The sequence below is a fragment of the Pan troglodytes genome, chromosome 18 (assembly GCF_028858775.2).
Source record: "Pan troglodytes isolate AG18354 chromosome 18, NHGRI_mPanTro3-v2.0_pri, whole genome shotgun sequence".
Lineage (NCBI taxonomy): Eukaryota > Metazoa > Chordata > Mammalia > Primates > Hominidae > Pan > Pan troglodytes.
Window position 1 is genome coordinate 23,266,200 of NC_072416.2, and position 23,011 is coordinate 23,289,210.

The following is a 23,011-nucleotide window of genomic DNA, read 5'->3' on the forward strand; positions in this document are numbered from 1 at the left end:
ACAAAATTTATATATAAAATTATACATAAATATATAAAATATATACTTATATGTCATATATAATATATATACTTACATGTCATATATACATATAATTATATGATATATATACTTATATATAAATTATACTTATATATAAATTTACATATTATATATATATTATATATAAAATTACTGTGATCAATGTACCTCTGTCCTAGCATGAGCTTGAGATGGCAGATAAGATCTGTGGTTCCCTCAGTCTCTCTTGTTTCTCAGGAGCTTCCCCTAGACTGAGAGGGCCTTGGGCCTACTACAATTGTAAATGCAAAGCTTCTATGGTGTTCAAAGCAACTGTAAATAATCCCAACACGAGAGGAAACACTAGGTCTGCTGGTCTTGCTGTGAAATGGTATCATACTGACTTTGGGAAATTCGAGGGATTTTTCAAGAGTACTCTGTTTTAATTAAATTCTCTGACATTAGACTACAGCATAAGATGTGACTTTGCTGTAATGTTTGCCTTTTGGGGTTGAAATAAAGAGCTTTAAAAACTCAAGTATTACTCCAAGAAAACAAACCCAGCATGGTTTGTGTGTATAACATGAGCCATGACCGAAGGCTTACAGAATCAGAGTTTTGGAGGCAGAAGGGGCCTTTCTTATCTCCAGCCTTCCTTCACTTTGCCCCCAGATGTCTCTGAAGGCACCCAGTCCCTGGGAGATGGAAAGAGTTTGCTCCCAAAGCTACCTGTAAGCCATAGTTGGCAATTCCATTTTTCTTGGGGTCTTAAGTTTTACCTTAAAAATTCATTTTAACCTTTCATTCAACTACTTCATATATTTTTAATAGAAAAATAAGACTTTAGGTTTCCCACCTACAAGGAATATGTAACACAATAACCCCCTGACTTTACAAATCTCCTTTGCACAGTCCCAGGGGTGAGTATATTTTAATGAGAGGAACATGGAAGGTTGACTTGCTGAAAAATGTGAAATTTTACAGATAAAGCAACTGAGATCAAGAGAGGGCAAGGAACTAGGTCAGGGTCACATAGCAAAACAGTGACATAAGTGAGGTTTCTGACAACTGACTTGATGACCTTCCTACCACTGGCTGCTTGTCTCTCACCACTTGGGAGTGAATGGCATTCTTCTACCTGTGGAACAGGAATTAAAAGAAATTAAAGAATGTGTAAGCAAAAACTCAGTTGTATGTAAGAAAACCCAGTTGCCCCAGAGGAAGAGAAAGAGGTGGAGTCCTTTAAAAATTAACTGCCTGTTTCTCTGTCTGTGGCTAGTGAGCCTTATCTCTCCCTTTCCCAGGCATTGTGAAGACCCTGTTTCACTAGCTGTGCAGCTGCAAGGTCACTAGACAGATAAACCCAAGTTGCAAAACATGTTTTTCCTTGAAAAGTAAGAAATGATGTAATGCATGTCTCAATTGAATAACTGTCTTTGTTTCTCACTTCTGTAATATGCTTCCCCCTGAACAGATCTCTCCCTCCCCGCTCTCCACCCCTAAAATGCTTAAAAGGTAACCTGACTCTTTGTTCTGGGCTCAGTCCTTTGGATATTAATCTGACTGGGTTGGCTGGTGCACCTAAATAATACATATATCCTCCTCAACCCCATCAGTCTCTCTGATTCCTAAATCATCCCCAAACATTTCTGGTGGCCCATATGGGGATTGGAGATAACAGATTTACTGTCTCCTTTGCCCGTGGGACTAGGGCCCTGGGGCTGTGGAAGACCTGGCATCCAAGGCATGCCATGGGGGAGTTTCACCCGGATGGAGACTGGCTCTCCCCGCATCCTGCCCAGCAGTGCAACTGAACCTGAGATGGGGCTGCAGGATGATACCAGCACTTCAGGAACCGCGGTAAGGAGAAAGGGCCCAAGGTAGGAAAGCCCATCCCATAGGAATGAAGGTGAGCTTGATCACCTCCCAGGGACCAACCACTCATCCAACCCAGAGTGGCTGGGGGTGGCAGAAGTGGCCCGCCAATTTGGATGAACCTCGTGTCCCCCTAACAAAGTGAAAGTGGTTCACTGGTGGAGAAAATGGGCCGATACAGCGGCAAGTGCAGCAAGGAAGAGTTTGCTGGCAGGATGGTAAGAGTGGCTTGCCACCCCAACTGGGAGTGTGTGGGTGTGTGCAGACCTACCCAGGACACCAGAGAGGTTCATTTCCTCTGATGAAGAGTCCTGGGGTAGGAGTGGTGTGTGTATGTGTGTGAATGTGGGAATCTAACTAGGCTCACCCAGGACACGAGAGAGGGTTGTTTTGTCCGATGAGGAGTCCTGAGGCAAGGGAGGTGTGTGAAAGTGTGTGAAAGAGACGGTCTCAGGAGAGGCCAATGCGGGGAGTAATGTGGGGAGGCACAGATCCCCTAGCGCAGGCAGTGTGCTCCCAGGCGAGTGTGGGGGAAATCAGTCCTAGGATGTTGCATATGGCTGATAGGTTGAGCTTCACAGCTGCAGCAGTCTGTGGCAGGGAAAGGCACGTTCCTGGCTAAGCAGCGTCTGAAACTCCTGTAATAGGACCCAGTCTGGTGGACCTTAGAGTGAAAGTGCACCTCAAGGGAGGAAATGGGAGGAAAAGCATGGAAACCAACTCCTTTTGGAGTGCATGATAAAGAATTTTTAAAAAGGATTTAGAGCTGATTACGGGATGAAACTGGATGTTCAGTTAAGGACATACTGTGAATTAGAATAGCCCTCTTTTAGTGTTGGATGGCTGACCAATGGCACTATAGGTAAATTGGCTGTGTGTTTTAAGGTAGTGACTAGCCCTGGAAGACAGCCAGGGCATTCAGACCTAGTGATTCATGGCTAAATGAATGCAGCCCTGCCTAGCAGTTTATTGTAGAACGTTCACAGCTCACACCCAGAGAAACCAGCTGCGCTGGCAGCTACGGAGTTAAAGGTAAAGTCACAGAGGCTTGTAGCACCAAAAGTGAAAAGTGAAAGCCAAAAGTAAAAGTAAAAATCAGCTGCCCCGGCAACTATGGAGACAAAAGAAAAGTCTCAGGAAAGAGAAAACCAGTTTTGCAAGAACCACAGGAGGGCATAGAGACCCCTCCTCCCTACATTCCAATCTACCTCCCTTTACCAAGGCTAACTGCCCCTAAGGAATTAAGTTCAAAGAGATACAGGCTCCCAGTCTCACCTGAGAAGGAGAAATTAGAGCTCCAGGAAGTTAAAGTGAAAGGCTGGAAAAGTCAGGGAGGGTGTCTCAGGTCTGGTCATGCCCAAGTTATGCTTACGCCTCTTAAGAGGACAAGAGGACACCCACTAGGACCCAGATGATGCAGTCCAGCTTCAGCACCTACAAAAGTGCGAAGAAGCCCTTCTGCAAAGGCTAAAGGCTGGTAAAAGAAAAAGGCAACCAATATAAAAAATCTCAGAGGTGCTCCAGGGTGCAGATAAAAGCACCAGCCAGTTTTAAGAAAGACTTTTTGAGGCATTTTGGTTGTACCTGTTTAACCCTAAGGCTGCTGAAAATCAGTGCATGGTGGACACAGCATTTGTAAGGCAGGCCCAAGGAGATATCAGGCACAAATTGCAGAAGTTAGAAGCTCCGTAGGCGTGAATGCAACTCAGCTTATTAAAGTGGTTACAAGGTGTACATTAACTGAGTTCAGGAGGCAGAGAAGAAAGCTGATCAGAGGCTTAACAAAGGCTAATTTACTAGCAGCAGCCCTTATGGGAAGAGAAGCTGGCTTTGCAAGGAGGCATGGACGTGGGCGTGAACACAGTCATGGAAAAGGCTGGTTTGGACAGGAGTTTGAAAGCTGGCCAAGGCTAGAGAGAGATTAATGTGCACGGTGCAAAAGGAAATGACACTAGAAGAATAAATGCCCAAAAAAATAAATAAATAAAATAAGGAGAATGGTCAAGGCCATGGTATAAAAAAAAACCCTCCAGCCAAGGGCTACTGCACCCAGGAGAAACCCAAGACTCCCTGCACCTGCTGTGAAAGGCAGGACATAAAGTGTCAGAAAAAAGCTCAAATCTGCTCTAAAAGTCTCCAGTATTTAAGCCTTTATATAAGCCAAGAGGAAAGATGGCTTAGTAGTAAACAAAAGCAATCTGTTTGTGCACTTCCTATTCCAACCACCTGGTGTCAAATAAGAGAGTTCCTAAGGGCAGCAAGGTTCTGCTGCATTTAGATCCCAAATTTCTAGCTTATGGCTAAGCCACAAAGAGAAGGAAAGAAAGAGCCCCTCCTCTAGGAGGCTAACCAGGAGAAGATTTTTAAAGAAATTAAAAAAAAAAAAAAAGCCTTGACTCAGGCCCCAGCTTTAGGACTGCCAGATCTAACTAACTAAACTTATCTTCTTGTATGTCTACAAGTGAAAGGGAGGTCATGAAGGTTCTAACTCAAGCCATAAGGTCATGGCATCACCCAGTGACATACTTATCCAGGCAATTAGATTCTGAGGCACTTCACTGGCCTTGTTTTAAAGCAATAGCTGCCATTGCCCTACTGGCTCAATAAGCTAACAAACTAATTTTAGAGACTGTGAATACCCTAAACCCGGCTACCTTGCTCCTCGTCAAGTCAGTACCAGGAGACCCCCTTCATGGCTGTGTAAACGTGATAGATGAAGTGTTCTCAAGCCAGAGAGATTTGACAGATAGGCCCCTTGGGGACCCAGACATAGAATATTTTACTGATGGAAGCAGTTTCATACGAAAGGGAATCTGCTGAGCTGGGTATGCAGTGGTGACTTTGGATTCAGTAGTAGAGGTGCAGTCTTTGCCTACAGAAACTTCTGCTTAGAAAGCAGAGCTAATAGCTCTGACAAGAGCTCTCTGGCTAGCAAAAGACCAAAAGACAAATATTTGCACAGATTCCAAATATGCTTCTGACACTTTCCATGTTCATGAGGCTATTTACAAAGAAAAAAAGGCTTTTAACTGCTGAAAGTAAAGAAATAAAGTACAAGGAAGAAATTCTACAGCTCTTAAATGCTGTATAGGCCTTAAAAGTTGTGGCAGAGATGCACTGCAAGGGGCACCATAAAGGAAGAATACTAAAGGCTAAAATAAATAAATAAATAAATAAATAAATAAATAAATAAGACAAAGAGGCAAAGCAGGACAACCCCACCTTCTAAAGAAGAAGCCTTAGCTATACCTCTCCTCCCAGAGATTCCCCTCCTGTAGATCCCAAGCTACACTCCAAATGAAAGGGCTTGTTTTGCCCAGAAAAATATCAACTACATTGAAGAAGGATAGTAAAAATTTTCCAGTGGGAGGCTAGCCATCCCTGAAACAGTGGCCCCCAGATTTGTAAAACAGTTCCACCAAGGAACTGACCTGAAATAAAACACACAAAAAAACAGCACTAAAGACATTATTAAGGCATCATTTCTATGTGCCATGGCTCACTGCTATTACTCAAGCCATTTGTAAATGAACAATATTTAACTTGTGTTCAGAACAATCCATGACAAGGGCTTACTCTGCCCCCAGGAGTTCAGGAAACAGAAGCCATGCCATGTGAAAAACTGCTTATGAACTTCACTGAATTACCCTGTGATGGGGGCTATCAGTACATGTTGGTGTTCATTTACACCTTTTCAGGATAAGTCAAGGCCTTCCTCACCGGGACAGAGAAGGAACTAGAGGTGACCAAAGTGTTGTTAAAAGACATTATTCCCAGATTTGGAATGCCTCTAACTCTAAGATCTCACAATGGACCAACATTTGTGGCTGAAATAGTTCAGGACTTAACCTGACTATTAAAAATAAAATGGAAATAACATATAGCCTACAGACTGCAGAGCTCAGGTAAAGTGAAGAGCATGAACCAGACACTAAAACAACTGCTGAAGAAATTGTGTCAAGAAACTCATCAAAGGTAGGATCAGGTCTTGCCCATGGTCCTCCTCCAAGTCAGGTGCACCTCCACCAAGCAAACTGGGTATTCGCCCTCTGAGATTTTGTTCAGCCAGCCACCCCCCATCATCTGTAAACTAGAAGAACTAACTTTAAGAAGGCAAATGCAGACTTTAAGTATGGCCATGCAAAAATGCATGGCTAGGTATAGAAAAATGCCTATAAGTCTAACAGACCCAGTACACCCTTTCAAACCTAAGGATTTTGTTTAAGTTAAAAAATGGAATCCAACCACTCTAGGACCCATACAGGATAGGCCTCATATTGTAATCATGTCTACTTCTACTGCTGTTAAAGTTGCAGGTGTCACACCTTGGATTCACCATAGCTGGCTGAAACTAGCGGCAGCAGTGACTCCCGACTATGACCAGTGGATTAACCAACAAGATCCTGATCGCCCCACCCGAATAGACCTACGGCGAATCCCAACCACCAGTAAGAAGGACAACTGCCCTGCTCTGACCACACTGGAGGCTGGTCAGTCTACACATGGCTGAAGCTTGAAGATCTTGCAAGCTCTGCTCTAGTCACATCCTGGAAGCTGACTAGTCTACACACAGCCGAAGCTAAGAGGACCATCTCTAGATAAGTAAATGTAGATAAAATTTATAAGCCTAGTTATAATTGTTCTGTTGTTACATTATTACTGCAAATGCTGCAAATGTCCATGCCCAGAGGAAGGTTTGCCATGCCTATGTGTAGTGTAAGCATGTTTCTATTACATATACTAATGTTGTTACCATTTCTGCCTATACTAGAAGGGGAGAAATCTCTAGAAGGATGCCCACACTGTGTACATACTACCTGGGTAAGGAATACCATAGTTAAAACTCTACTGTACCATACCTACAGTACAGGAACCAAGTTAGGAACCTGCACATACAACCAGACCACCTATTCAGTCTGTGACCCAGGAAATAACCAGCTATATGCATGTTATGACCCTAAGCTCTTACCCTATGAATTCTGGTTTGAAATACATATTAAATCGGAGGGAGAAAAAGAAGGAGAGTTATAGCTCGAACAAAAGAAGCCCCTCCCTCCTGTAAAGGGCCTATTTCCTTGTACTTTGATGCCTGCTATGCTGCATATGTTCACAATCCTAAAAAAAACAGAAGCAGTCTGCAATGGTGTAACACAAGAGAGGCTTAGCAGAAGCAGCCCTAAGCATCTGTACAAAGAACCACAAATCCGACACCCAGACTGTAACATTCAGTGGTCCACACTAACACAACTCCAATATTTATATTCAGGAAGGAGTGCTCTGCTAAGTAGTATGTCAACCAAACCAAACTGTAAGACAAGAACATGCAATCCTTTAAATTTTACTATCTTAAAGCCAGAGATACCTTTCTGGTCTACAGGACAGACAGCACTATAATGACTTGATAGGCTAGGAGCAGGCCTTGGAGTTCCACTACTAATTGTCAAAAAGACTAAAAGGACTCAAATGCATCCAACCCCGCAATTCTGGGTCCATAATCATTCTATAAGCATTTGGATAAGCCAGTGCCTGAGCTTCCCCCACCAACCAAAAACTTATTTGCTCAACTAGCTGAAAACATAGCTGGCAGCTTAGGAATTTCCTCATGCTATGTACGTGGAGGAACTCATATGGGGAACCAGTGGCCATGGGAGGCAAAGGAATTAATGCCACAAGATAACTTCACTTCGCTTAACCCTGCCAGTGAACCAACAGCCTCAGCCAGTGTTTGGTTGTTAAAAACCTCCATAATTGGAAAGTACCGTATCGCCCGTTGGGGAAAGGCTTTCACAGAGGCAGTAGGAGAAATAACCTGCCTAGGGCAACAGTATTATGATGAGACTAAAAACAAAACTCTATGGAGAAGCACCCAGAATTACTCCTACTTACCAGATCCAAATCCTTTATCTCCATTCTCTACCCTAAGCCACACTTGGCATCAGCGAGAGGTTCCAAATGCTTCGAAAGCACCCTCTGGCCTATATTGGATCTGTGGAGCATGGGCATATTGGCAACTGCCAGCTAAATGGACAGGAGCATGTGTGTAGGAACAATCAAGCCATCCTTCTTTCTAATTCCTCTAAAGCAAGGGGAACTCTTATGGTATCCAGTTGATGATGAAAATAAAAGAAGAACTAGAAGAGCATAATCACAAAAATAGACACAAATGTCAAAAAGGATGTGGACATAGGAGACTGGAAAGATAATGAATGGCCTCCTGAAAGAATAATTAAATATTATTGGCCAGCTACCTGGGTGCAAGATGGGTCATGGGGTTACCACACCCCAATCTATATGCTCAACTGCATCATAAGGTTGCAGGCAGTCTTTGAAATTATAACCAATGAAACGTCAAGGGCACTAGATTTATTGGCAATACAAGCAACACAAATGAGAAATGCTATATATTGAAATAGATTGGCATTAGATTATCACTTAGCCTCTGAAGGAAGAGTATGTGGAAAATTTAATTTAACCAACTGTTGCCTAGAAATTGCTAATAATGGCCGGGTTGTCATGGAAATCAGAGCTAGAATGCACAAGTTGGCCCATGTTCCAATTCAGACTTGGTCCTAATGGTCCCTGGATTCTTTGTTTGGAGGATGGTTCTCAACCTTTGGAGGATTCAAAACCCTCATTGGTGGGTTTTTGTTTATTCTTGGCATCTGCCTCATCCTCCCTTACCTTTTACCCCTGTTTATTAGGAGCATTCAGTCAACTATAGAGGCAGTAATAACTCAACACACTACCGCACAGTTGATGGCATTAACCAAATATCAGCCACTGCCAGTAGAAGAAGCTCAGCTCTGTGAAGAGGTGGCAAATAGTGGTGCTTTCTATTAACACCTTTGTTATAAAAAGCAACAAAGGGGGGAAATGGAACAGGAATTAAAAGAAATTAAAGAATGCATAAGCAAAAACTCAATTGTAGGTAGGGAAACCCAATTCCTCCTGAGGAAGAGAAAGAGGTAGAGTCCTTTAAAAATTCACTGCCTGTTTTTCCGTCTGTAGCTAGTGAGCCTTATCTCTCCCTTTCCCAGGCATTGTGAAGACCCTGTTTCTCCAGCTGTGCAGCTGCATGGTCACTAGACAGATAAACTCAAGTTGTAAAACATGTTTTTCCTTGAAAAGTAAGAAATGATGTAATACATGTCTCAATTGAATAACTGTCTTTGTTTCTTGCTTCTGTAGTATGCTTCCCCCTGCACAGATCTCCCCTCTCACCCCATGAAATGCTTAAAAGGTAACCTGACTCTTTGTTCAGGGCTCAGTCCTTTGGATGTTAATCTGACTGGGCTGGTGCACCTAAATAATAAATAAATCCTCCTCAACCCCACTGGTCTCTCTGATTCCTAAATTATCCCGCAACAACTATACTCAGAGATCATATTCATCAGACCAGAGACTCACTTAACCAGCTATCGGAAGTCCAGCCACCCTTCACGGCTGTGATCAGACACCAGGAGCTTGGTTTTCAGAGAGGGGCACTGAGAAGCTATGGAGTCCACCTCTGAGGCAAGGGCATCTATGGTCACAATGCCCTTGGCTTTAGACAACTGTAGTCGATAGAGAATGTCTTTGGCCTTCAACAGGATGCTCGCAGGAATGAAGATGATCCCTGGGGATGAGAAAGGAACTGATTGTTTTGGTTTCTTTTTCACAACCATGGGCTTTAGACTTGGCTTGTCTGCATCGAAATACCCTAACTTCTTGTTATGTAAAGTACGGGCCACAGAACAACAGCAGCAGCACTATCCAGGATGCAGAATCTCACACCCTGTTTCAAACCTACAGAATCAGAATCTGCATCTTAACAAGTTTTCCAAGTGATTCTTTTGCACTAAAATTTGTAAGCCCTGCCCTAATCTTTTCTACTGTAAATGGATCTAGCCAAAAAATGGGTGGACACTGCTTTACACACGTTTACACAGGATCTGGAAGTATAGATGTAAACAGAACAGTGTCTCTGACATCAAGAATAGCTGCATCTCTCCCCTATCTTTCCCTTCTTTTTCCCCTTTCTGTCATTCCTTGGATGTCATCTTGAATGTCCCCTCTTTCCTTCATTCTGTATTTCACCACATTGTCCTTTGAGTTTTTTGCATTCCCTTCTATCTCCATTGCCAACAGTGAGCTCAAGGCTTTGTGTTTCCTTCTGGATTCTCATCCCTCCACCAGTTTTGAATCTTCCTGCTACCCATCTTCCATATTATTATTTGCTTAGTTCCATAAACACTGACTTTTTTTTCCTCTGAATTTCTTTTTTTTCTTTTTTTTCTTTTTTTTTTTTTAAGGTGGAGTCTCCCCCTGTCACCCAGGCTGGAGTGCAGTGCTGTGATCTGAGCTCACTGCAACCTCAGCCTCCTGGGTTCAAGCAATTGTCCTGTCTCAGCCTCTCCAGTAGCTGGGATTAAAGGTGTCCACCACCACGCCCAGCTATTTTTTTTTATTATTATTATTTTTAGTAGAGATAGGTTTTCACCAGGTTGGCCAGGATGGTCTTGGACTTCTGACCACAAGTGGTCTGTCTGCCTTAGCCTCCCAAAGTGCTGGGATTACAGCTGTGAGCCACCATGCCTGGCCTCCCTACATTTCTTCTCTGCACTAACACCTGTACCCTCTCTCCAGGAAAACACCACACTTCTCGTCCTGACTTTGAAGATGCTGCTTTCTTTCCATCTTTCTCCCCTACACCTTATTTTCTATTTCAAAATGGCCATGCCTCACCCCATGCTTGGAATGTCCTTCCTTTGTTTCTAATCCTCTTTAATTCTTCTTAGCCCAGAGGGCTCAGCTCAAGTCTTTTTTTATTTTTGAGAGTCTTGCCACCACGCCTGGCTAATTCTTTCTTTCTTTCTCTCTCTCTCTTTCTTTCTTTCTTTCTTTATTTTAGTAGAGATGGGGTTTCACCATGTTGGCCAGGATGGTCTCGATCTCTTGACCTCATGATCCACCCACCTCAGCCTCCCAAAGTACTGGTATTATAGGCCTAAGCCACCACCCAGGCCAAGTCTTAGATTTCCCATGGACCATCTTATAGGTCTACAGATGACATGGCTTTTCATCTCTATACTCCTTCCACCAGTTTTATTACTTCTTGATTTCACATGATCTGGCTGAATGAATCACATATTTTATTTGTGAGAGAATATGAGACGGAGAGAGAGAAAATATGATCAAGAGTATGGCAGAGTGCTGTACACATGATAAAATGAGAGAAGTGATTCAAAAAAGAATCTGTGAGTCACTGATTCTAATCTATATAGACAAAAAATAAGTCATCAAAAGGGGAAGGGAAATCTCTACATAAGAATTCTAACTAATAAATGAAACTGACAGAAATAGAAAATTTCCATGTAAAACCAACATGGTAATATTCAATTCGGTAAAGAATCATCACTAGGTACTCAAACCATAATGTGAAAGAGTGTTAGGGAATAGGAATATTCACACAATCGCTTAAGGATCACACAATGAATTATTTATTAATTACAAGGAAAAATTGTGCCTTTGTAAAGGATAAAGGTTTTCTGTGAAAACCACCTTGCTCAAGTGATAAAACAGTATAACTGAAGAGGGAACAAACTGACTTCAGAATACACCCCCTGATGTGATGCACAGAGGAAGACACAACTTTGTCCTTGCAATTCTCCTGCCTAACGTGTCTAATCTGAATATAATCACAAAGAAAGAGTCAGAAATACAAATTTGGAGGTATATTCTACAATACAACTTGCATTCTTCAAAAATGTCACTGTCATGCAGAAAAGGCTGTGGAATATTTTGGATCTTATCAGATGCCTGCTTTTGTGTTTATGAGTGTTTACCTGGTGTTCATAGGTGTCACAATGCCCACTAGTGATTCTTAAATAATTCAGTAAGAAAGGGAGAGAAAGATAGAGGGAGAGAGTGCTCAAATATGGAAAAACATTAACAATCGATGAATCTTTAAAAAAGTAAGACTCTCTGAGGCTGTGCAAGAGAAAGTGTATGTGTGTTTGTGTGTGTGTGTATGAGACAAAGTTTGGCACTGCACTTGAGAGTGTATGAATGTGAGAGTGTGAGGAAGAGAATAAGAGAATTTGTGAGGGAGTATGAGAAAGACAAAGACTGTGAAGAAGAAAGGAGGTACAGAGAAGAGAAATTGTTTTGTCTCTAATTAAACTGATAATTCCCACAGGGCAGGAAGCCTTGCTTTGTGGTCCCAGCACAGAAACTGGGGCGAAGGCTTCAAAGCTGTGTCAGTGCCAGGCTGGGTGCACAGCACCTAATATCTCAGGACCCATTGGTTCTAGAACAGCCCCGAGGTCCACCAGGTCCCTCTTTCATCACTGACCTGTTCGCATGCAGCCCACAGCCACCAGCCACCACTCAGGAACTCGAGGCAGCATCAAGGCCAGATGGTCTCCCTGTTGTAGGCCACAGGTCTGTGTGAAGACGTTGGCTACACGGCGGGTTAGGTCTCCCATCTCTCTGAAGCTCCACTTTACTTCATCCCCTTGGCCATTCACCCACCAAAAGGCTGGATTTGGACCTCTCTTGCCCTCCTGGTCAAGACCATATATTATGTGTTATTTTCTGCTTCAAAGAAAAAGGGCACTTAGTAAACTAATCCACAGCCATAGTCACGTTCCAATGTGAACACAGCTTAAGGACTGAGATCCCATTTTAAAACATTTATACAGCCAGGCACAGTGGCTCATGCTTGTAATTCCAGTACTTTAGGAGGCAGAGGCAGGTTGATCATGAGGTCAGGAGTTCGAGACCAGCCTGACCAACATGGTGAAACCCTGTCTCTACTAAAAATTTAAAAATTAGCTGGGCATGGTGGTGCATGCCTGTAATCTCAGCTACTCAGGAGGCTGAGGTAGGAGAATTGCTTGAACCCAGGAGGCAGAGGTTGCAGTGAGCCAAGATTGCACCATTGCACTCCAGCCTGGATGACACAGTGAGACTCCGTCTCAAAAAAAAAAAAAAAAAAACTTATAGCATCAGGAGAGGTTTGGGGGTGGAGCGGGACTTCTGGCCTACTGTAGCCACCCTGCCTCAAGACACATAAGACCATAAACAGCCTTTATGCTTCCTATTGAAGATTTAAAACTCCATTCCATCACATGCCTGCCTTAATTCCATATGGACTGTGCATTCCTCTCTGTGCCTTAGTTTCTCCTCAATAAAATGCTGACAATAATTATTACCTAGAAAGCAGCAAAGTTTAAATAAGTTATTTACATAAAGCATGTAAGAGTGCCTGTCACATAGTAAATGCTCAATAAATATTATTATTATCACAATAAAACAAAACAAAAGAGGCTTACTTAATTGCTAAATTTTTGAAAAAAATTTTCAAAAATTGCTAAATTTTTGAAAAAACTACCTTCTCTCTGTCTTTCATCTAATTAGGACGTGCATGTTCTTTCTGTAATTAACTGGTACTTTAAAATCAGACTTATCTCCAGCCAGTGTTTAGGATGAGATAAACTAAGCATTGCCAAAGTAGTCTAGGCAAGGTTTGATGATGCTAGACCACTAGAATCCATAGAGTGGAGGGCTGGCTCTGCCACTCCCCAGCTATGGCCAAATCTCATATTCCACCAATGGGCACAACCACATGGACCTTCCAGGGTTGCTTAAAACAGTAGTCTCTAGGCATTTTGGGTTGTATAATCTATCAATAAAAATATTTAGAATACACATCTTCCCATCTGAGTGTAGCATTTACATTGTTCTACTGCACTAATATAGTATGCATACTATAAAACATAGATGAAAATGAGATAAAAGCATTAAAAGAATTGTAGTATCTCAGTAATTTTTAATTTTATTAAATTATTAACATTATTTTAAAAATTAAATACAGATGGGGTCTCACTGTGTTACCCAGGCTGGTCTCGAAATACTGGGCTCAAGCGACCCTCCCATCTTGGCCTCCCTATGCACTGGGATTACAGGTGTGAGCCAACATGCCCAGCCGATAATTTTTTAAGTTTCTGTTCTCATTTCTTAGCCCCAGTGGATTGTCCCAAAACTCACTTTGGAGACCGTTGGTTTAGAGGATTGAGTGAAATATTGCTCATGAAATGTGTTATAAGCTGTAAAGTGCTATTTAAGTGGTACATAATAATAATTTAGGTCGAGTGCAGTGGCTCACACCTGTAATCCCAGCACTTTGGGAGGCCTAGGCAGGTGGGTCACCTGAGGTCAGGAGTTCGACACCAGCCTGGCCAACATGGTGAAACCCCATCTCTACTAAGAATACAAAAAATTAGCTAGGCATGGTAGTGGGCGCCTATAATCCTAGCTACTTGGGAGGCTAAAGCAGGAGAATCTCTTGAACCTGGGAGGCGGAGGTTGCAGTGAGCCAAGATCATGCCACTGCACTCCAGCCTGGGTGACAGACTAAGACTCCCAGACTGTGTCTCAAAAAAAAAAAAAGATTCAAATATTACATTAAAATGTTACATAATAATGGCCCACCATAATAATGTCTACTATATTCCAGACACTTATTATTGTTATTCCCATTTTACAGATAAGGAAAAAAAGACACAGAGAGATCAAGGTCACAAAGCTAGTAAGTTGCAAGGCCAGGATTAGGCCCATCGTCTGTCAGACTCTGAAGCCAGTGCTCTAAAAATCTCTCAGGGATCAGAGTCTTGTACAATATCATTGGAGAATCAAGGCAGAGGTAACTGAAGGATGGATTGTAATGCTCCTCCTCACCCAGGCACAAAGCCCAAATCTTCCACAGTCCACAGAGTCTCACTTAAGGGATGGCGGTTCTGTTTAGTGTCCTTCCCAGGGATTGTCTTCATGCCAGGAACAATCCAGCTGACAGCAAAATATATCCTCTACCGGCTGCAAGCATCCAAGGCCAAGTGCATTGTGGCCAGTGAGGAGGTGGTCCCAGTAGTGGAGTCCATTGCACTGGAGTGTCCTGACTTTAAGACCAAACTCCTGGTATCTCCACAAAGCCGGAACAGGTGGCTCAGTTTCCAGGAGTTATTTCAGTGAGTATTTTTCCCAGCCAATCTACGCTGCCAGCAACAACACAAATTATTGCTACATCTTGGAATATCTTTGCCTCCAAGGACTCAGGAACACTGTGAGTTGATCTGGGCTCCTACTCGGAAAAGAATTACCTAATAACCAGATTTAAGGGCGTAAGGAAAGGATGTAGTTCTGCCTCCATCTTCCTGCTTCCTAGTGGTCTATAATGAGTATCCTGCATTATTTGGCTGTTGCTTAAATCTGAACCAACCACGTATCCCACCACTCTTCCTTTTCTTCCTCAAACATGCCCTATCTCAGGGCCTTTGCACCTGCTGTTTCTTCTGCCTGGAGTGCTCTTCCTATTCCTTTTCATGAGTGGTTCCTTCTTGTCAAATTTTGGCTCAAATATTTTATCCTAAGTGAACTTCTCCTTGACCACATTACCCCAGCCTCGCAAGTAGCTGGGATTACAGGCATGAGCCACCACACCTGGCCCTGTTTTTGTAAATAAAGTTTTACTGGAATGCATCCACGCTCATTTATTTACATGTTGTCTATGTAACAACAGCAGAGTGGAGTAGTTACAACAGAAACCTAGGCCCACAAAGCCTAAGATATTTGCTATCTGGCCCTTTACAGAAAAAGTTTGCCAACTCCTGCCCTAAACCGTAAGTTCTAAGAAAGCAGAGACTCTGATTGATCTTCCTATCCTCAGTTCCTAACACATAGACAGTGCTTAATATTTACTGAATGAATGAGCAAAAGAAATCACAACTACAGTTTTCTTCATATGTAAAATGAGGATAATTATACTGTACATATCTCTTGTTGTTTTGAGGATAAATTAAATGAATATGTGAGAAAGTGTTTCCTAAGATGTAAAAAAAAGAGTAAAATATTAATGGTATTATTCTTTGAAGAGGTGTTGAGTAGCTTATGTTTAAAAAAAAAATTATTCCAGGCCTGGTGCAGTGGCTCACGCCTGTAATCCCAGCACTTTGGGAGGCTGAGGTGGGTGGATCACCTGAGGTCAGGAGTTTGAGACCAGCCTGGCCAACATGGTGAAAACCTGTCTCTAAAAAAAAAAAAAAAAATACAAAAATTAGCCAGGCATGGTGGCAGGTGCCTGTAATCATAGCTACTTGGGAGGCTGAGGCAGGAGAATCTCTTGAACCTGGGCAGTGGAGGTTTCAGTGAGCTGAGATGGCACCATTGCACTCCAGCCCAGGTGACAGAGCAAGACTCTGTCTCAAAAAAAAACAAAAACCAGAGAAGTTTATAGAAAGAGATGACATGTAAACCCTGCTGAATAACAGTTTTATTTGTTAGAATAAAATTTTCTCCCACTGATTAATATATACAAAATACTATTTGTCCAATCCCAAAATTCTTTCCCAAGGGCCACATCAGTGAATATTGCTTGTGTCTTTTATAAGCTGTGTAACCTTGGATAAGTAACATTTGCTGAAACTCTGTATCTTATCCATACAATGGAGATAATGATAGTATCTACCTCATGGGGTTGTAGGAGAATCAAATGTGATAAAACATGAAATTCTTAGCTGAATGCCTGGCATAGAGTAATCACTCCATAAATATTACAGTAATTATAACTGCAATCATTATTATAATTTTCAAGTTAACAAAGTCATTCAACAGTAGTGATTCCTAAGGTAGTGGTATTTATATTATTTGAATATACATCTCCATTAGTAAAATACTTTTTAACATACCCCCCATACATGTATTTATTTATTTATAAATTATATACATGTACTTTTATGCATTATACGAATACCAAAAATAAAAATTTTAGAGGATGAGTAAAAAAATACAATTGTGCCACTGCACTCCAGCCTGGGTGACAGAATGGAACCCTGTCTAGAAAACACAAAACACATAATTTTCAATTCTTGTCTCTTCTCTATCCCAGTTGCCTTGCACACTTCCTGAGCAGCAAGCACTTCCACTTCAGAGACTCCTGTCCTAAACAACTTTGCAATATTCTGTAGGGTCCCCAAGAAACCTTAAAGGAGCCACAAAATTTACAAAAGATAAAGGACTTTAATTAAACTCATGTGGATCTCAAATTGAAATGTGCATATTTTGGGGGTAGTTTTCAAGATGGAAAAAATCCTCATTTCAAACTTTGAAGTGCCATAACTCCAAAAAGGGCGCAGATTGTTTCTCTAAAAACTAGGGAAGGGAAAGCTGTCTCATTGCCAACAGTTGGCTAGTTTTTCAGAAGACTACACACGGCAATAATGTGGGCTAATTTTACACTGTTAGAGTTGATCTTCTATTCAAGGAGTTCATTTTAAGGCTTCTCACCCTCCTTCTGACTCTCAAGTGTATAAGTTCATGAACACTTTCCAGAATATTCATAATGGATGAGGGAAAAGGTCAACATTATAAGCCAGAATTATATTTCTCTTTTTCTGTCCTAGTACAGAAGACCCTGTCCAGGACTCTGGATTCTGATCTTGAGGGGGTCAAGATGGTGCTCCAGTTTCAGGAACAGCAAGAGCAAAGATATGGAGGCAAAAAAAAAAAAAAACACCCTAAGGTGTGGAAGGAATAGACTACACACAGTTTGGGCTAGCTAGAGAACAAAATATGGAGATAGAGTGAAGGCTGTAAGAGCAAACAGAGGCCAGATTATGGAAGATCTCATATGCCATGATAAATCTTAAATTGCCCCTGTAAACAAGGGATGCCATTGATGGGTTTAAGAACAGAAGTACCAGGGCCAGGTTTGGATTAAATTAAATTAAATAGATTTATCTGGCAGCTATGTAGAGGATTAGTTTGAGGAGGACCAAACTGGAATCAGACCATCTTGGAGCCTAATCTAGGAAAGAGATGACAAAAATCTAAACCTGAGCTCTGACGAATAGGATGGAGGGAAAGCAGCAAACTAAAGAACTAGCAGGACTTAGAGAATATTGGATGTGGAAGATGAAGGAAGAAAGAGTCAAGGTTGATCTGCTTTTTGACTTAGGTGATCAGTGGGTGGGTACCATCGGTTGGAGAGAGAGAGAGAGACAGTCGATGTTAGGATAATAAGTTTACAGTTGGACATACAAGATCGAAGGTTCTGTGAACATTCAAATGTCTAGCAGGTGGTGGATATATGAGTCTCAGGAACAAGAGGCAAAGATACAAATCTGGAAGTCATTAGTATATACTTAGCTCTGAAAACCTGGAAAGACATAACTCAGAACTCAGGTATTCAAGGAAAGGAAGACAAGTTGGATAATGGAATCACTGCTTGTCACTCACAGATTGTGATGTCTTTTCTTTTAGATAGACAGACAGATGGATAGATGAAAGATAGATAAATAGATAGGTAGATAGATGGATGGATAGATGAAAGGTAAGTAGGTAAATAGATAGACAGATAGATGCCTCCTACCAAAAGATTTCCATACTGGATTGAGAAGTATTTAAATATGAGGGGTCTCCCTGCAAGGTATCAGATTCTGTGAAGAAATCCCCCTCTCTCTAGCCCAACACATACCAATTTGACTCTATATTTGAATTGAAAAGAAAATCAATATAGCTGAATGAATGATCTTTTTCTATTTTAAGGGGAGGAAGGAAGTTACCAAGAAAACCATGTTAATATTTTCTGAAACTATTTTTAAATAATCTTCACTGCTCGACAGTCATGGTGGCTCACATCCGTAATCCCAGCACTTTTGGATCCTGGGGTGGGTGGATCACCTGAGGTCAGGAGTCTGAGACCAGCCTGGCCGACATGGTGAAACCCCGTCTCCACTAAAAATACAAAAATTAGCCATGTGTGGTGGCACATGCCTGTAGTTCCAGCTACTCAGACAGCTGAGCGAGGAGGATCAGTTGAACCTGGGATGTGGAGGTTGCAGTGAACCGAGATTACACCACTGCACTCCAGCCTGGGTGACAGAGTGAGACTCCATCTCAAAACAAAACAAAACAAAAAAAAATCCTCACTGTTTTTACAGTTTCAATGACAATCTCATTCATCATCAAGATGAATTAAAACAGCATCCTTAACCCTGTTCCCTTCAACCAGAGAAATTAAGACTACGATACACCAGTTTCAAAAATCCTTAGATATTGTATCAGTTACCCATCACTGAGTAACAAACCATCACAGCACTTAGTGGTGTAAACAGTAGTATTTTATTTGCTCATGATTCCATGGGTCAGAAATTCACACAGGGCTCAGCAGGGGCAGCTGGTTTCTGCTCCACATCAGCCTGACTGGGGCTCGAGTATCCAAGGCAGGTTCACCCTCAAGTCAGGCTGGCTGCCAGCTGAAGCACCTTGGTTTTCCTGTACATGGCCTCTCTCTCCAGCAGGACAGTCTAAACATCTTTATATGGTGGCTAAGTTACCCCCCAGGGAAAGTGAAATCTATGAACCTTCTTGAGGCCTAGGCTGAGAAGTTCCAGAACTTGTGCCACAGTGCATTAATCGAAGCAAGTCGTGGGACCACCCCAGATTCAAAGAGAGAGGACATACGCTCTGCCCTCCAATGAAGCAATGGCATACAGGGGTGGTTTGTTACTCAGTGATGGGTAACTGATAACAATATCTAAGAATTTTTGTATAGGGATTGTTGGCAGAAGAGCTGAGGCAGGACTGGCTTGTCTGTCATAATATGAAAGAGTCTTGGAAGATGTCTGGGGTCCAGGGTCTAAAACCCCTCGTGGCCTTTGGAACAGCAAGCTCTGTGCCAAAGGGTGGAAGACTGCCCTGCCACACCACAAATCTAAGCCCATGGCATAAAACTCCTCGTGGCTTGGATGGAACCCAGGGTTCAGGGCATAAAACCCCTTGTGGCCCCTGGAATGTGCACAGACTTGTTGGTTGCTCTCCCAGGCTTATAAACATGCTCTCCATTATCGCAAGCAGCAGAGCATATTCTATATGCATCAAAGAAAATGCTAAACCATTACAGCTACGCTTGATGCACTGCTACATTTCTACTCCCACATCCTCACACCCTCACCTGTTTACCCTCACGTCCTCACCACGTGCTTCTTTGTTTGATCACCAATAAATAGTGTGGGCTCCTAGAGCTCAGGGCCTTCGCAGCCTGCATACCAGCGTTGGCCCCCTGGACCCAACTTATGTACTCTTAACCTGTCTTTTCTCATTCCTTTGACTCCGCCGGACTTCGTAGCCCCCACAGCCTGGTATTGGGTCTGATCACCCCAACAGGGATAAAAGGAATCATGGAGCTATCTTTGTAGACAATCTTACACAGAGATTGTTATCAGTTAGAATGTCTTTGGATTTAGTAACCCAAATACAAGCGACTAAAACAATACAAACAAGTTTATTATCTGACAAATGAAAATACACAGGTAGGGTGGACTGAAAGTTGGTGAATTCAGTGGTTCAATGAAATTAACAGGGACTCAAATTTATTCATCTTCCTAACGTGCTACCCTTGGTATGAACCCAACATAGCTATGGTATGGATGTCCAGACATCCTGTACGTGCACAAAACTCAAAGGCCATAAAACAGGATGGGGCAAGGGAAGAAGGCTGCATCTCTTCCTCATGACTCTTTTTAGAACAAAGAAATATTTCCCATTAAAGCCATATATCTCATTGTCCATACTGCATCATGTGCCTAATCTTAAACCAAAGGAATGACTGTGACTTGCTTAGATTAATCAAGCTCCCCCAGGAGCTATACAGGACAGTCTTACCGGAAGCACTTGATTGCCTGATACCTGAACAAAATCAGTTTTATCAGTGAAAGGAAGAAGAAGAGGACAGCTATTTGATAAGCAACTCATTCTGTCTGCTACAGATGTCAAAGATATTGAACAAGAATTATTTATAAGTTTGATTCAAATATCAAAAGGTGCCAGCTGAAGCACCTTGGTTCTCCTGCACATGGCCTCTTTCTCCATCAGGACAGTCTAAATGTCTTTTAATAATACAAGATGTCCTTTAAATAATAAAAACTCCTGAAACATTAACAGCAATTTACAAAGATTCCATGCTGATTTTTAAAAACTCGTAGATTTTTCTAAAAAGCACTTGGAAAAAAAATCTTACAATAGATAAAATGCATGTCCTTTTGTTATTAATATTGAAAGTTATCTTGGCTATTTATTTAGTCTATAGGGAGATGAAGCTTAAAAAAAGAAGAAGAGGAAGGAAGAAGGAAGAAGAAGGAGGAGGAAGAGGAGGAGAAGGAGAAGAAGGAGAAGGAGAAGGAGAAAAGGAGAAGGAGAAAAAAAGAAGAAGAAGAAGGAGAAGAGGAAGAGGAAGAGGAAGAAGAAGAAGAAGAAGAAGAAGAAGAAGAAGAAGAAGAAGAAGAAGAAGAAGAGAAAGAAAGAAGAAGAAGAACTGGACTGTTAAATTTTTTAGCAGGGACTGATCTTCCAAGTCCCTCAAGGAGAAGGAAAAGGAGAAGAAGAAGAAGAAGAAAAGAAAAGGAGAAGGAGAACTGTAAAATTTTAGCAGAGACTGATCTTCCAAGTCCCTCTAAGATTTCTTGAGAATCCCTCTCAGGAAAGCTTTGGATTAGGTTCAGTTCTGTTAACTATCTTCTGGTAACAAGAGGGCATAAGTAGTTGAGCAGAAGAAATATCAGAGTTAAACTGGCCATCTTACACCACCATCTTGGGGTCCATCCATATTTTGCAGATCCACCTCTGAAAAGCACAGCTGTGTGGAAACAGGAAGTCAAGAACCAGTGGCCATTTATTTCACCAGTGGGACGACAGGCTCTCCTAAGATGGCCCAGCACTGTCAGAGCAGCTTCAGCATTGGGTTCACCGTCTGTGGAAGGTAGGGAAGAAAACTCTGGTTTTGGTGAACTCCCCAAAGAGCTGCCAATATGTGTATCCAACTAATCGATACTTCTCCTTGAATTGCTATAAGATATTGCCAATTAATTGCTACCAAACAGAACTTGTGCTGGCCGTGCCCAACCTAGCTTAGTAAATGACACAATCTAACCAGCTGATCAAGCAAGAACTTAAGAATCGACCTTAAATTCAGTCCCTTAACAACATGTCTGGCTTCCTTTAATCATTGCTAGGTAAATTTACCTACCCAGAAAGGCCTTCCTAAAAGAGAGACTATCCTAAGTTGTCACGTTACCCTATTTTATTTTCCTAATAGCATTTACACTATTTAAAATAATGATATACTTAATTCACTTCATTGTATATGTATTCGCTGTCACCTAAAATAAGAGCAGAGGTCTGGTCTCTTGCTCACTGCTGTAGAACAGTGCTTAGCACATTTTTACTTAACAAGTATTTGTTGCATCAATGGACAAACTCAAAAAATCATGCCAAACCCAGCCTCCCACTCTACTCTCAGACAACCTAGGATTCTGAAAAGGCCTTTAAGAGTAGAGGTAGAATCTGTCAACTTGCCTGGGGCTTCTTTTGACCCTTCTCTGCAGCCCTTAAGGTTTGGGGGCAAGGTCACTCCTGAAAGATACCAGTTGTTTTTAATTTTTGTTTATTTTTGGTCTGTTTTGTGGCTTCTTCATATCATTTAGATATTGGCTGGATATCTAAGTCCTCAGATAGCATATGGAATGTGTCTGACACAGGCTGGGTCAAGGCCACCTTTGGCAGTATATTTTCTTCCTGGCTTTATGGAACCTGTGTTTTTATGCATCAGATGGCACAGTTTGACACTGACACCTTCCTAGATGTAAGTCATGTCCTCCAGCTAGATAGATCTTTAGAGCTCTTCCTTGTCTCCCATAAAATCACAAAGAAATGATACCTCAGAATACCAGGCTTCTTGGGCTTCTGCAAATCATTTCTTTATAAGAAGCAAAGTCTCCAGGGCCTTGGCTTTTGAAACGTATTTAACAGAGTGGGGCGGGGTGGGGGAAACAACTGCAACACTCTCAGGCAGGAAATCCAGACTTCTGCTTCAAATAGTTCAGGATTTGCTAGTGTCACTGAAACTGTAGCTACTTAAGAATCTGGTTCTAAATAACAGATTAGAAGTCTCAAATCTAAACAAATACTTCATTTCTAATTCAGTGAAACCAAGATAATAGCTGATAAACCATGACTCTTGTGCAGAGCAGAGATTAAAAGTGCAGGCACCTTTGCCCAGAGCAGCTCCTCTTACTCTTCCCCAAGTTGTTAATTCTCAGAACGT

At 41.9% G+C, this 23,011-nt stretch overlaps 1 protein-coding gene and 1 long non-coding RNA gene across 2 annotated transcripts in view; one reads left to right on the forward strand and one right to left on the reverse strand.

Moving 5' to 3' along the window:
- ACSM1 (acyl-CoA synthetase medium chain family member 1) overlaps positions 1-21,576 on the reverse strand; it is an 89,077-nt gene extending 67,501 nt beyond the window's left edge. The window contains 3 exon segments of the mRNA XM_009430451.3: positions 9,283-9,490; positions 12,209-12,419; positions 21,491-21,576. Coding sequence (XP_009428726.3) covers positions 9,283-9,490; positions 12,209-12,419; positions 21,491-21,514 — 443 coding nt within the window. The 5' untranslated portion in view covers positions 21,515-21,576.
- Positions 1,431-9,208, forward strand: LOC107968806 (uncharacterized). Its single transcript, XR_010152304.1, has 3 exons — positions 1,431-1,515; positions 1,712-1,860; positions 6,186-9,208. It is a non-coding gene; the product is annotated as an uncharacterized LOC107968806 (long non-coding RNA).
- Positions 21,577-23,011: the final 1,435 nt, after the last annotated feature.